Source organism: Syzygium oleosum, unplaced genomic scaffold (assembly GCF_021117445.2).
Source record: "Syzygium oleosum isolate NSW1041296 unplaced genomic scaffold, Sole_v2.1 Sole_v2.02, whole genome shotgun sequence".
Classification (NCBI taxonomy): Eukaryota; Viridiplantae; Streptophyta; class Magnoliopsida; order Myrtales; family Myrtaceae; genus Syzygium; species Syzygium oleosum.
In genome coordinates, this window is record NW_026607486.1 from 20,900,115 (window position 1) to 20,915,059 (window position 14,945).

Genomic DNA, 14,945 nt, shown 5'->3' on the forward strand with positions numbered 1-14,945 from the left:
ACTGACTACCTGAGTTGAATGAGTTAGCACACTGTGGAATGGAGAAGAAAACCGTGAGACACGATTGCTTTCCGCAGAATAGTGGAGATGAGAACCGACTTTCATTAATAAGTATACAAGTCAGGAATTCCAGATCGATCTTTCCAATTCACTCCTACCAATTGACTTTTATATAAGCTGGTAGTTTTACCTTGATGACATGCATTACGAGACCCTTAATGTCTAACGTAGCTCGTTGAGGTAATGTCCCAACTGTGGTTGTGAGCTATTTTAGCCTATTTGTTAGGCATTTTTATTATATAGATTTCTTCCCAGTATAGAATCCTTCCCATTGTATATCTCCTAATTAGGGTTGTCATATGTCCTATATATATAACAGGATTGAGCATTGTAAATGTACAGAAAAAATATTCATTGAATACAAAAAGGAGAGTCTTTTTCTACATGGTATCAGAGCCCTAGGGTTTGATCCTTGTGGTACTGTACGTCAATCATCGACTATGGCGGTCCCGCTCGCCGGTGAGCGGGCTGGGGGTTCGGGGGCAGCGCCGTCCGACGTGCGTATTACCCGATCTTCTTCATCGCAATTCAGTTTGCGAAGCTAATCTCATGGCCAACGAACATCCGATTGTTGCAACTGACCAAGCGGATGCTAGTGCCTCTGCTACTGCCATTCTAGCAGACCTGACCGTTGCGATGAAGCAGCTCTTGACCCAGCAGGCCGCGTCGCCGCGCGTTGAACCTCCTGTTGCACCGATTGCTGTCAAGCTTGATGGCAAAAATTATGGCGTATGGTCCCAGGTTGTTGAGATGTATGTCTCAGGCAAAGACAAACTGGGCTATTTGAATGGTGATTCTCCTAAGCCCCCTCCTACTGATCCGTTTTTTAGACAATGGAAGATCGATGATTCTACGGTGAAAGGTTGGCTTATCAATTCTATAGACCCAGCCTTGATACCAAACTTTATTCGGTTTCCTACTGCCAGAGTCGTATGGGATGCTGTGGCAACGACCTTTTTTTATGGATCTGACACCTCCCAAATCTATGATGTTAAGAGGCAGGTTTCTCGATTGAAGCAAGGCGGTGGACCCATCGAGAAATATTACAATGATCTTCAAGGGCTCTGACGTGAGATTGATTTCCGCCGTCCTAATCCTATGCAATGTCCGGCCGATATTTTGAGGTATAATGCCATTGTCCATGAAGATCGAGTTTATACTTTTTTGGATGGTCTCGATGACCGCCTGGATAATGTTCGTGCTGATGTTATGAAGATGGATCCATTTCCCACTATTGAGCAAGCTTATGCCCGAGTCAGGCGAGAGGATATGCGCCAATCTGTCATGCTCTCCACTCCTGTCGAGGTCACCTCTGGTTCCACCATGGTGTCACAGCGGGGCAAGGGTGATCAGTTAGTGCTTTCTGCCCGGGGACCTCGTCCTAAACCTGGTATGCCAATTCAATCCGAGGAATGCTCTCACTGTGGGAATCCTAATCATACAGCAGCATCTTGTTTTAAATTGCATGGTTATCCGGACTGGTGGGATCATTTTCAGACCAAGAAGAAGAAACCAGGCTCCCAAAAGGGGCGGAATGGAGGGCAAACCTCCTTAGTGACTAGCGGCTTGTCATTAATTCCCATGGAGCCTGAATCGGGGCGGAATGGAGGACAAGCCTCCTTAGTGACTAGTGGCTTGTCATTAATTCCCATGGAGCCTGAATATGCTAATGCCGAATCTCTTGAAGGTAATTGTGGGTTTGTCTTTGCTAATGGACATGGTGATGGTCATCATGGGTGGATAATTGATTCTGGCGCTACAGATCATATGACTCCGGAATCTGGTGACCTTCTTACATCTACTACACCACGTCGAGATCTTATTTACAATGCTAATGGACATAGCTTTCCTGTGACGGCTGCTGGGCGTGTGTCTGTCACGCCTTCTCTCTCTCTATCTCATACCTTGCTTGTTCCTTTATTGTCTAATCGTCTGTTATCAGTTGGACAGCTTACTAGTGAGTTGAACTGTGTTGTGCTTATGTACCCTGATTTTTGCCTGTTTCAAGACATTCTCACGAAGGAGATTATTGGGCGTGGTACTAAGAGGGAGGGGCTGTATTTTGTGGATGAAATTACTTCTGGACGGACCTATCATTCTCGTGGACAGTTAGCTCAAGAGAAGGAACTTTGGTTATGGCACCGTCGGTTAGGTCACCCATCCTTTGGGTATTTACAGCATTTGTTTCCCAAGTTATTTCATGGTCTATCGAACTCTAGTTTTCAGTGTGATACATGTATTTTGGCAAAGAGCCATCGCACTTGTTTTCGTCCCAGTTTGAATATAAGTTCTACTCCTTTTTCCTTAATTCATTCTGATGTATGGGGTGCGTCTCCTATTACTACTGTATCTGGGTTTCGATGGTTTATCATCTTTGTTGATGATTGCACACGTATGACTTGGCTATATTTGATGAAACATAAGAATGAGGCCGAAGCTATCTTTCGGACTTTCCACCGTATGATTCAGACTCAGTTTGGGGCCAAACTTCAGGTTCTCAGGTCTGATAATGGTGGCGAATACTTAAGTAAACCTCTTGCAGCTTATTTTCAAGAACATGGTTTGATATATGAAACTTCTTGCCCTCAGACTCCTCAGCAGAATGGTGTTGCTGAGCGCAAGAATCGCCATCTTCTTGAAACCACTCGAGCACTCTTGGAGGGTAGCCATGTTCCCCATCGTTTTTGGGATTCTGCCGTAGTCACAGCTGCTTATTTGTTGAATCACATGCCTTCTCGCATTCTGAGCTATCGCACACCAATGCAAGCACTTGCTGCCCATGTGTCTCTTCCTTCGGTTCTTACATTGCCTCCTAAGGTGTTTGGGTGTGTCGCTTATGTCCATCTTCACAAAAATCAGCGGACCAAACTTGACCCTTGTGCAGTCAAATGTGTGTTTCTTGGTTATGGCCCTTCTCAGAAAGGGTATCGGTGTTATGATCTTGCCGGGAAGCGCACGTATGTCACCATGGATGTAACATTTATCGAGACGGAGTCCTATTTTCCTTCCCCCCAATGTCCTGTTCAGGGGGAGACTAGTTGTAGAACCAGACATTGGTGGGAGGTAGGAATTGTAGGAGCGACGGATGGGTGCGTACGGCCACGTGATTATGAGGCTGCTGAGGCTGAAGATTTTGAGCTACTGCTGCATGATTCTAAGGGTGCACGACCAGACAACACTGAATTACTGCATGGGTCCGAACAGGTGTCAATAGACACACAGCACTCATATGATCCTTACTAGGTGCATGCATGAACTGACTCAGCACACTTAATATCAGGACGTGTATGTGATAAGTAAATCAATCGACCTACTAACCTTTGGTATTTCTCTTTATTAGTAGGCGTCTGATCATGGTACTCTCCAAGCTTACAGTTTTGCACCATAGGAGTGTCTGCAGGCTTGCAATCTAGCATGCCAACTTCGGTCAAAAGATCAAGAACATACTTCCGCCGAGACAAGTAAATCCCTTCCTTCGACCTAGTAACCTCGATTCCCAGGAAATATTTCAGACCTCCCAAGTTCTTCATCTCAAACTCCCTAGATAATAATTCCTGCAGTCTCATAATCTCTGCACTATCATTGCCTGTAATAATCATGTCGTCTACATATATGATAAGAGCTGTCATTCTTCCTTGAGCACCTTTTAAGAACAAAGTATGATCTGAGTTACTTTGGGAGTATCCAATCCCTTTCATAGCTGAGCTAAAGCGACCAAACCATGCACGAGGGGATTGCTTCAACCCATACAATGATCTTTCCAGCTTACAAACCATGTTCGGCTTATCTGCGCATCTGTATCCAGGTGGAAGCTCCATATAGATCTCCTCCTCTAAATCTCCATGAAGAAATGCATTCTTCACATCAAATTGATGCAAAGGCCAGTCCAAGTTTACAGCCAGAGATAACAACACTCTTATAGTGTCTAACTTTGCAACTGGAGAGAATGATTTACTTATCACATACACGTCCTGATATTGCTCATGCAGTAAGTGTGGTGAGTCAGTTCATGCATGCACCTAGTGAGGATTATATGAGTGCTGTGTGGCGCATCATTTGATATTTGAAGTCAGCCCCAGGAAAGGGGTTGCTATTTGCAAAGAATGGCCATCTTGAAATAGAAGGTTACACAGATGCGATTGATGGAAGTGTGACAGACAGGAGGTCTACATCGGGGTATCTTACATTTGTGGGAGGCAACCTTGTTACATGGAGAAGTAAGAAACAAAAGGTTGTAGCTCGGTCTAGTGCAGAAGCTGAATTCAGAGGTGTAGCAAAGGAGTTATGCAAACTTCTATGGCTTCGGAAGCTGCTAACTGAGCTCGGGTATCCACCAGGTTTGGAAATCAAATTGTTTTGTGATAATAAAGCAGCCATAAACATTGCTCATAATCCAGTTCAGCATGATAGAACCAAACATGTGGAGATTGACAGACATTTCATCAAAGAGAATTTGGAGGCAAAAGTGATCCAGTTATCATTTGTCAAGTCTGAAGACCAGTTAGCTGATATATATTGACAAAGGCTCTGTCAAGTAGAGAATTTCATTGCTCACTTATCAAGTTGGGTATCAAAGACATCTTTGCACCTACTTGAGGGGGAGTGTGGTCGTGAGCTATTTTAGCCTATTTGTTAGGCATTTTTATTATATAGATTTCTTCCTAGTATAGAATCCTTCCCATTGTATATCTCCTAATTAGGGTTGTCATATGTCCTATATATATAACAGGATTGAGCATTGTAAATGTACAGAAAAAATATTCATTGAATACAAAAAGGAGAGTCTTTTTCTACACCAACCTGAATCCATGTGGACCGTGCTTCAAAAAGGAATATTCAGGTAGAGTCTCATGGTTTCTTAGGTATCATTCCACAATACCTCAATTATTGGGGACGAGCAGTGTTAGAGCAGAAAGTGTTGATACGACATTTAATGTTTACATGAAGCTTTGAGGCACGCATATTAGTCACCTACAACTACATTGTACGTGCTACTCTTGTTTCGATTGCACAGTCCAACCTTTTTTTCTTTATGGCTTAAGAAGCCACGATTTATCTAGCTGAGAGTGAAGAGGTAGGTTCTTGGGCAGAACAAGATTCCATTTTGAGTGTAGATGGTCATGCGAACTATTACCAGGAGCATCATACAAGCAACGAGGAAGCTCTGGTAGTGGAACTTCTAGCCAAGGAAACCTAATCAGTTGTCCTATTCCCGGAATAGTCTTGGCATCCGGATGCACACACTGCAGTCCCACCACCATCAAGCATCCCATTTCCTTAGGATTAAAACTCGATAGCAACGTCTTATCAGCTGCACTAAGGACATTTCCTGCAAGATAAAGATGGCAAACGTTCCTGTACAGTGGAACTTGAAATTCTCCATCCTGAGAGGTCCTCCTACCATGGGCGATTTCCAGAATCACAACGCTATAGCTGATCTATGCGTAGGCCTCCCTTCACTGATATACTGCGGAATCATATAGTCGTAAGTCCCTACCAAGCCATCTTTTGAGTCCTCAAATGTGGGACGACAAACTTAGCTACTCCAAAATCACTGACCTTGGTCCAAAAATTTGTATCGAGTAGTTTATTTGCTGATTTTTTTATCTCTACGAAGAACGCATTTGGCAGGGAAAGAGAAGCACTTTTGTTGTCTGGAAAACTGGCTTGTTGTCAAACGTCCATAACACACTAAGGTTTCTTGCTAATAGAATTCTAGGTGACCAAAACATTAGCTGCTTTGCCACTATGTGATCCAGTAGCCAAATTGGCATAAACGACAGAGGTAAGTAAATTGAGATTGATCCCAATGTGCTAATTGGCCAAAAGGTCATACTGGGGTTCGGGTAGGTGGCGAACTAGACCAGTTGATTTGGTTTTGTGGCGCATTGTGGGGCATGCTTGTATTGAACAATCCTAGAAATACACCGGCAGAGTTAGCTGGGATTGTGGAGCCAACAAGAGTAAGAAATGCTCTTTTGGCGCCTCGTTTGCATTGGCTTGGGCATTGGAGCAACAAGCAATCGGTAGTGAATTCGGTGATGGGAATTCAAATGAAATCAATGGGGAGTTTGGAGAAACCAAGATTGTGAAATCTGACAGCTTTTGCATTGATGGAGCGAGTGGCACTGAAGATAACAGTGATGAGGAAGAGAAGGTTGTTGATGGCGAAAATGCCGGAGAAGTTAGGGAGGAAGATTGTTCAAGGGTGGATGTTCGCTCTTTGGCCCGGAGCTTGCGGCTCGCAGAAACTGCGGACGATGTGGAGGAGGTCCTCAAGGACAAGGGTGTATTGCCCCTTCAGGAGTTCTCTTGTATGATTAGAGGTTTCGGGAAAGAGAAAAGAATTGATCCTGCGATGGCTGTCATGGAGTGGCTTAAGAGGGAGAAGGAAGAGACTAATGGTGCGATATATCCTAGTCTCTTCATCTATAATAGCCTTTTGGGTGCTATGAAACAGTCTGAGCAGTTTGGCGAGCTGGATAGGGTCCGTGGACTATATGACCAGCGAAGGTGTGGTTCCAAATGTCGTGACGTATAATACTCTGATGGCAATTTATTTGGAGCAAGGGCGAGCTATTGAGGCCCTCAATGTTCTTGAGGAGATCCGAAGAGTTGGCCTTGTTCCCTCTGCAGTATCCTATTCCACTGCTTTGTTGGCTTATAGAAGAATGGAAGATGGAATTGGGGCTTTGAGGTTCTTCACTGAATTTAGGGAAAAATATTTGAGGGGTGAGATAGAAAAAGATGAGGACGAGGATTGGGAGAAAGAATTTTCAAGCTCGAGAATCTCACAGTTCGCGTTTGCTACCAAGTGATGCGGAGGTGGCTCGTGAAACAAGAAAACTTGAGCGAGAAAGTAATGAAGCTTCTTTCGGATATGGACAAGGCCGGGCTTCAGCCTGGTCGGGCAGAACACGAGCGCCTCATATGGGCTTGTACTCACAAAGACCATTATGTTGTTGCAAAGGAATTATACACAAGAATAAGAGAGAGGCATTGGGAGATCAGCCTATCTGTGTGCAATCACTTGATTTGGCTGATGGGGAAGGCTAAGAGGTGGTGGGCGGCTCTAGAGATTTACGAGGATTTGTTGGACAAGGGACCGAAGCCGAATAACATGTCGCATGAATTGATCATGTCTCATTTTAACATCTTACTAACCGCGGCTAGAAGAAAAGGGATTTGGAGATGGAGCGTTAGATTGATCAATAAAATGGAAGACAAGGGCCTTAAACCTGGAAGCAGGGAATGGAACGCAGTACTAGTTGCCTGTTCCAAGGCATCGGAAGCTAGTGCTGCCGTACAGATTTTTAGAAGGATGGTAGAGGAAGGAGAGCAACCGACGATCATCTCCTATGGGGCGTTGCTTAGTGCGCTCAAGAAAGGGAAGCTCTACGACGAGGCCCTCAAGGTGTGGGACCACATGATCAAGGCTGGTGTCGAGCCGAACTTGTATGCATACACGATCATGGCTTCTATATTCACGGGACAGGGAAAAATCAAGATGGTGGATGCTGTAATTAAGGAGATGAGTTCATTGGGGATCAATAAGACCGTTGTGACATATAACGCGATCATAAGCGGATGTGCACAGAACGGCATGGGAAGTGCAGCATACGAATGGTTTCACCGAATGAAAGTACAGAATGTACCTCTGAACGAGGTCACTTACGAGATGTTGATAGAGGCATTAGCAAGAGACGGAAAACCGAGGCTAGCATATGAATTGTATATGAGGGCTCACAACGAGGGCCTGAATCTCTCCACGAAAGCTTACGATGCGGTCGTACGGTCATCTCAGGATTACGGGGCTGCTGTAGATATGAGTGTTCTAGGACCTCGGCCTCCTAAGAAGCTGAAACTCGAAGATTCCAAAAACTCTATTTGAGCTCTGTGTGGAACCTGACTCTATGAGACGCGGACCCTGTTCATTTGGAAGGAAACTTACACCTGACTCGCTGAAGAAACCGAGACATGGTCGGGCTGCCTAAATGATGAGGGCGCATATAGATATTGCCTTGAGGAGCAAAGAGCCCAAGTTCACTCCTGCTCTTTGATATTTCGTGGACCGGTGCGCTAATTAGGAGAGTTCGTCGGACTCTGGTAGCAACTCCGTCCAAGGTCCCGAAGTTCACCATACCGGGTGAGTCATAAAGTTGAGTTTTTCGGCTATCAAAAAAACGAGGATGAAGAAACTGAGAACTGACTTGTTTCTGTGAACACTGGTTCATACTTTTGTGCGTTGGATTGTACATGCTCTCACTGAAAATGTCACACCACGTTCAGCTTCAAGTTCTGTGTACTTGTTTTGTTGCAATCTACATGCAACAGACTATTATGTCTTCCCATTTTTAGGTCACAGAGCCAGATGCTCGTGTTTTTCATGCGGTAAGCATATTCTCTTGTCGATTCGCACGAGCGTAACCAAGTTGGGTAGTTGAAGATCTCCTGGTATTAGAAACTATACGGCAGAATACGTTAATGTAGCCAAACTACGTTTGCGTGGTACGGGTGGTTCGGTCCGACCTTCATTGATCAGTTCAATGTGCAAGTGATTGAAGGTGTGTTTTTCATGATTGAGACTAGTCAAGAGAGGGTTTATTTGATTACTTACCCTGTTGTTTGCAAGAAATTAACTCTAGGCTTGCAAGCAATATATCTTTGCGTGGATAACTCTACTGATTTCGACTTAGTGATGATCCGCTATCATGTAATTGATCCAAACAAGCCCTTAATTGCTCGGAAAATTGTTGGAACGATCGAGTTCCGCATAAACCGTGGTCATCACAGCCGTTGATTTAGTGAATAACATCGACCCTCGATTGCGATTGCATCGAGTTTGTGACTCGGTTCTCAACAAGTCCCATCCTCCTTGCCCATGGCTTGCAAGTCACAACCTCAATTGAATAGCTTGTTGGATTATGCCCGACCAATTCTAAGGTAGAGCCCACATTTACTTAAAAAAAATAATGTAATGCAAATTGTTTTCTTTGAATCAAAAGTATAAATCAATGAATAATCAAATAAACAATGCATTTCGTGCCCTTGTTTCTTACCTGATTTTACGGGGCAACTGATTCAAATGGTGGCTTTTTTTGTCTGGGTTTGCAAATGCATGTTTTATTTTCTTTATTATTTTTTTGGCCAAACACTCTAATTTTTAGGGGTCAGAAAACGTCCTATAGCATTTGCTTGCGTGAAGGTTTTTGTATTTTATCTTTACGATTAATATCACGAAAAATCACAAACCGATATATTTATGACAATTTTACCCCAAACTAATTTTTTTACCACAAAAAACCCCAAATTAATATAGTCGTGATAATTTTACCCCAAACTAATTTTTGACCATCAAAATCTCCAAATTTGTACATTTGTGACAAATTTACCCTTCGTTAGTTTCTGTTAAATTGGATTAATATCACGAAAAAATCACAAATCGGTATACTTATGACAAATAGAGGGTAAAATCCTAAACCGGTACGCTTGTCAACTGCCATATGTCATTAACTCATCAATTTGACGGTAAAATTTAATAAAAACTAACAGAGGGTAAATTTATCATAGGTGTACCAGTTTGGAGTTTTTGGATGTCAAAAAATAATTTAGAATAAATTTGTCACGTTGCTATAGGTGGTGGAATTCACCGTTTCAATAGTGAAAGAGAAATGCGTCGAGAAGTTAGCTTGTATTCCTATGGAGGAATCTCATATGTACACTGGCTTGGAGTAGTGAATGCGACCTGTTCGGAGAAATAGGACATCGTCAGTCCTAGTGAGATTGATGGCGCCCTATAAATCCCGGCGTCGTTCGATCAGGCTCGGAGCAAGTAATGTTGAAGGAGAACAGCGTGAGTAAGGGATATGTATGTAGCAAACAATAGAATAGACAAGCAATTGAGAGGACAGAGAATGAAGAGCAGAAGTCACCAAGTGCATGCTAAACATGATTAAGGGCTTCAATTAAGGCTTATGAGTTGGAGACATGAGTTTTAAGGCATTATATAGGCCACGAAGGTCTGACTCGGTTGATAAGAATATTAAAATGACGATCAAGAGTAAGGGTGAGTGGTTCTAGGTTTCTTACAGGTTCCACCCGGAACCTGGAACCTACCATCGGGTACAGGTTTCTCATTTTTTGAAACTTGGAATCTACCCGTCAAAACGTGAAACTTGGAACCTACCCTGTCACAGGTTTCAGGATCTGACAGGTTCTTTTTTTATTTTTTTTCATTTTTAGTTAATCAAAACGAAAGACTAATTGTTGGAAAAATCACGGAGATTGTGAATGTGTAAAGAATAAAGAGTGGCCTGTTACACAATGCATTTGTAATTGATCAATTTATGCAATATTTGCATTAAGGGTCTACTGATGATTGAAGACTATGAAGCTCACTTCTAACTCAATGCAACCACTCAACAACTCCTCAAGTTCGGAAACATGAAGTGCTCATCCTCTATTCTCAGCAACAGAACCCAAGTAAAGAAACCTCCATGAAATGAACAACACAATGTCAACAAAAGCCAATCCTCTACAAGCTGCACATAACTAAATTAACCATAAACAACACCAAAAGCAAGCCCAAACAAGAATTAAAATTCATTTTTTTCGCATGTACCAACTAATGCCAAATTAAAACATCACATCTAAAGTGAAGAAGAAGAAGAAGAAGAAGAAGAAGAAGAAGAAGAAGAAGAGAAACCTGCTCTTTTCAGCACCAACTTTAGGGAGGTCACCTTGCTCAAGTGCATATCTATCGGGACGTAAATGAGAGTCAGAAGCCAGAACTTTTTTGGGAGCACTATTGAAACTGTTTATCTTGTGTCCGAAGTATGTGTATTGATACTTGTCATTTTTCGGAGCCTCAGCAACTCTCCAGGCCTACAGGAGCGAAAATATCAAGATTAACGTGAGGAACTCGGCATGAATTTCTAACAAGACAAGAAGTATGATAGTAATCGCTGAGAAACTGTACAATTCGACATTGAAAGTTACAATGCATCATGAATCTGAATGAGTGGACTATGTTTATCCCTTTAACCTTTCAAACTTTGTAATTTACCTCAGCAGGGTGGTGTTTAGGTGCAGGGAACAGAAGGACAGGTTCCCAATGTGGGTGAGATTTAAGCCTGGTAGACCAGGAAGCAAGTATGATAGTTTGACAATGACTCCAAATACAAGGGTCATCTAATTCTGCTCCTTATGAAAATATGCCTATGGTTGTTCATATCAAGATATGATGAATGCTTCACAGCATTTGATAGTAGTACCTATTGCAAATCCCAGACTCTCTCCAAATAAAAGGGCCATCTGACTTGTATATGAATGGCTTTAACGACACGAGGAGAGATTATTGTGCATCATTGCACTGGAAAGAGCCATCTCTTGAGATTATTTTTTCCTTACTTCAGTCAGAAGAGAGCTTTGTCACGGAGGCAAAATGGAGAGTTCACACCCTGCAAAAACACTAAAATAGCACCAAATTCAACTCGAGCACTTTTGCCGGAGAAAATTGGAGTTGCACTCAAAGATCACCAAATAGAAGAAACCTGGGATATATTTAAGGATTATAGAAAGTCATATGATATTTCGGATTATTCTCTCATCAATAGATTACTCACTAGACTTTCGTACTCATCTGACTCACAATGGCTACGCAGAGCTTGTGATTTAGTTTTCAAGCACTAAAAGAGAAAATCACACATTTTTCATGTCGAAGTTCTAGCTAAGTTGGCTCTCTCAGTAGCGAGAGTTAAAATGCCCGTTCTTACCTCAATGATCCTCAGATTGCTGCCGAAGAAGAAGTATCTACCACCCCTTGACATATTGAATTAAGTACTACTGCATATGGTTAAGACAGAGATTGGGACATATCTTGCATCCAATCTACTGTTTCAGATGTCTGATTCTTACTAGCATATAACTATACGTGGTAGCAATCTTCGAAACAAGATGAAGTCTGACACAATCAACTTATGATCTATCAGGAGTACAGAAGATCAACGTAAAATTCACTAGACAATGCAGACTTATGGGCAAAAGAACACCATAAGTGCCATAAGTTGTGTACGGAGGTCACTTTGGTGCCATAATTTTTTTTTTGATCACTTTAGTGCCAAGTCGGAGAAAAATAGATCACTTTAGTGACTCCGGCCAAAAATTGACCTGGCATTTACATTTAAAAAAAATGGTGACCTGGCATTTATATTTTAAAAAAAATGGTCTACCTTGTACACATGGAAATTAGGTGACTTTTTTTTAAAAAAAATTAAAATTAAATTATATTCAAATAAAGAAAAAAAAAAGAAAAAAAAGGGGAAGCAGCAACAGGCGAGGGTTTGCTACCGCCCCACCACCGCCGGCCGGGCGAGGGCTTCCGTCGCCCGACTCAGGTGAGGGTTGCCCTCGTCGGATATGGCGAGGGCGACCCTCGCTGGCCCTCGCCGACGTTGGGCGAGGGAAGCCCTCGCCTAGGCGGGTAAGGGTCGTCCTCGCCTGAGTCGGGCGTGGGTGACCCTCGCCCGACGCCGGCGAGGGTAGCTCTTGCCCGACTCAGGCGAGGGTCGCCCTCGCCTGAGTCGGGCGTGGGCGACCTTCGCCCGACGCCGGCGAGGGTCGCCCTCGCTAGATCCGGCGAGGGCAACCCTCGCCTGGGTGGGTGAGGGAAGCCCTCGCCTGAGTCAGGCGAGGGCGGGTCGCCCTCGCTGGAGAAGAAAGAAAAAATAAAAAAAAAATAGAAAAAGGAAAAAGACGAAAATAACCTTGGGTTAAAGTGTTGTGAGGTAAATGTGTCACAGTAAGTATAATTTGGGGTTTTTAGTATTACAAAAAAAAGTTCAGAGTAAACTTGTCACAAATAGCATAGTTTGAGGTTTTTCATGTCAAAAAAAAGTTCACGGTAAATTGTCACAAGTGTCATAGTTTGGGATTTTTGGTGGTATTTTCCTTTTTTTTTGTTTTTTAATTATTTTAATATAATTTAAATTTTATTTTTCTAAAAAATTACACGTCAGCGGACTAAACGGCGTCGTTTTTTGTTTTTAATGCTGACTGGAACTCTTCGGCGAGCCATGTCAGGGCCACGTCGGATTTCCGGCAAGCAAATCGGAGTTGGCACTAAATTGATCGTTTTTCAAAAAAAATTGGCACCAAAGTGATCTAAAAAAAAAGTTATGGCACCAAAGTGACATCCGTACACGACTTATGACACTTCTGGTGTTCTTTTGCCCAGACTTATGTATCAGTTATCATAATAACAATGAAATTGTCAACTTTCTAACACAAGAGTTTAGGCAAGAACTCCCAGCACATACAACTTTGTTTTTAGATAAAAGTGCCAGGCTTTCTACTGAAATTTTCTCCTCATTACCATAAGTTAACTTACGTGTCAAATAGACAGAATATAACTAAATTTCGCTTGGATGTGTAATTTTACAGTAAGGGCTGACGGTAAGATCTCCTCAACTTCAAAGAAATCGAAATGGCCTACTTACAGAGATCGTAATTGACTAAGTTTTCCAAGCTCCGACGCCAGCAGCCCTTCCAAAGAAAACCCAGTTAGGTCCTTACAAGCTCAAGAAGATCGGGAAGCTGGTCTCCCACACACCCGAGATCACGGCCCAGGTGGAGTAGGGCAAGATTAGGAATTTGGGGGAAGATCAAGGAGCTCACCGGGAAGATCACCTTCAAGACCCCCGTCGGGCCGTTCCGAATTTTGGGGAAAAATCACGCCCGTGAAATGGCGAGTCTCTGAATTAGGGCATCGGATTTTGGGGGAAAATCACGCCCGCGAAACCTTCGTCTTCCTCCAGAAGACTCGAAGAGTCATTCATCGACGGAGAAGAGGGCGGAGAGATTAAGGGGAGGAAAGAGCCAAGCTCCATCCGACGCTCTACTGGTAAGCCGCTCCTTCGTCCTTCCTCACGGTCTCCGCCTTCGAGATCAAGGAAGAAGTGAAGGAAACTGAAGTGAGAAAAGACCAAAATAGTAAGATTTGGGAATTAGAGATTATAATTTTTGTTTTGGCCTCTAGGGATCTCGGTTCTTGATTCTGGTTCCCCAAGGAACCGGAACCGCCAAATCCTAAAAATGGGGAACCGGACCCTCTCTACATGGAATCTGGAACCGAATCGGACCCACCGGGTCCGATTCTACGGTTTTCGGTTCTACCGTGGAACCACACTCACCCCTAACCAAGATGACCATTCTTGGCTGATCAAGAGCATATAAAGAGGTATCCTAGCAGGTTTAAACAAGTTTAAGCGGCTTTTACATTACACATGAATTCACTGGACCAAACATTTGGTTTAAATATTATTATTACTTAAATTATAGCGTACCTCAGCATTATAATCTCATAATTAAGTAGCTGTACCACAATTACAAGGACCTTGCTGTTAACGATGGTCTTGAATATAATGCATTATTATGCTGACACGATATCACATACCTATCAAATAGTATGCTTACTTTTTGCAATCTGTGTACTAGTTTAGAAACGAGGATACTTCGTTAGGTGTGCGACACTACATCAAGAATAATCACGATTATCTACACATAGTAGGAAGCGAATGCAAGATGCTTTATTTGTCACACCCTGACTCCCACAAGTATAGAAGAAATGAAACGGCTGTCCTCATACCTGAAGGACGCAATCTCAAACATAACAAACAATAACCCGTTATCAAGACAATGTGTTGGCTATAGAATCAACGTTCTAAAATCCACCAAAAGCAATATATATCGCCAAACTCAACTAAACCCAACCACTATCTCAACTCATATCCAAAAGTCCAACTACCAAAAGTTTCAGCCAGTGGTGGCTCTCGGCAAGATCTGGGTGAGGTCTGGTGACCCTCGCCCAATTTGAGTGAAGGTAGCGA

General features: G+C 42.9%; 1 protein-coding gene, 1 long non-coding RNA gene and 1 pseudogene across 4 annotated transcripts; 2 read left to right on the plus strand and 1 right to left on the minus strand.

The window, feature by feature from the left end:
• Positions 1–1,275: 1,275 nt before the first annotated feature.
• Positions 1,276–3,303, plus strand: LOC115673159 (uncharacterized). Its single transcript, XM_030595244.1, has 2 exons — positions 1,276–2,192; positions 2,562–3,303. Exons 1-2 carry the CDS (start codon positions 1,276–1,278, stop codon positions 3,301–3,303), a joined length of 1,659 nt encoding a protein of 552 aa, XP_030451104.1.
• Positions 3,304–5,402: 2,099 nt separating this feature from the next.
• On the plus strand, positions 5,403–8,672 carry LOC115673161 (protein LOW PHOTOSYNTHETIC EFFICIENCY 1, chloroplastic-like; annotated as a pseudogene).
• A 1,704-nt stretch (positions 8,673–10,376) lies between these two features.
• Positions 10,377–14,099, minus strand: LOC130135753 (uncharacterized). Of its 3 annotated transcripts, XR_008814997.1 has the most exons (4): positions 13,557–14,099; positions 11,059–11,530; positions 10,766–10,944; positions 10,377–10,552 (listed from the first exon to the last, which is right to left on the minus strand). It is a non-coding gene; the product is annotated as an uncharacterized LOC130135753 (long non-coding RNA). The 3 variants fall into 3 exon arrangements; XR_008814995.1 differs by having other exon boundaries at positions 10,377–10,944; positions 13,557–14,097; XR_008814996.1 differs by having other exon boundaries at positions 10,377–10,944; positions 11,105–11,530; positions 13,557–14,096.
• Between the last annotated feature and the right edge of the window lie 846 nt (positions 14,100–14,945).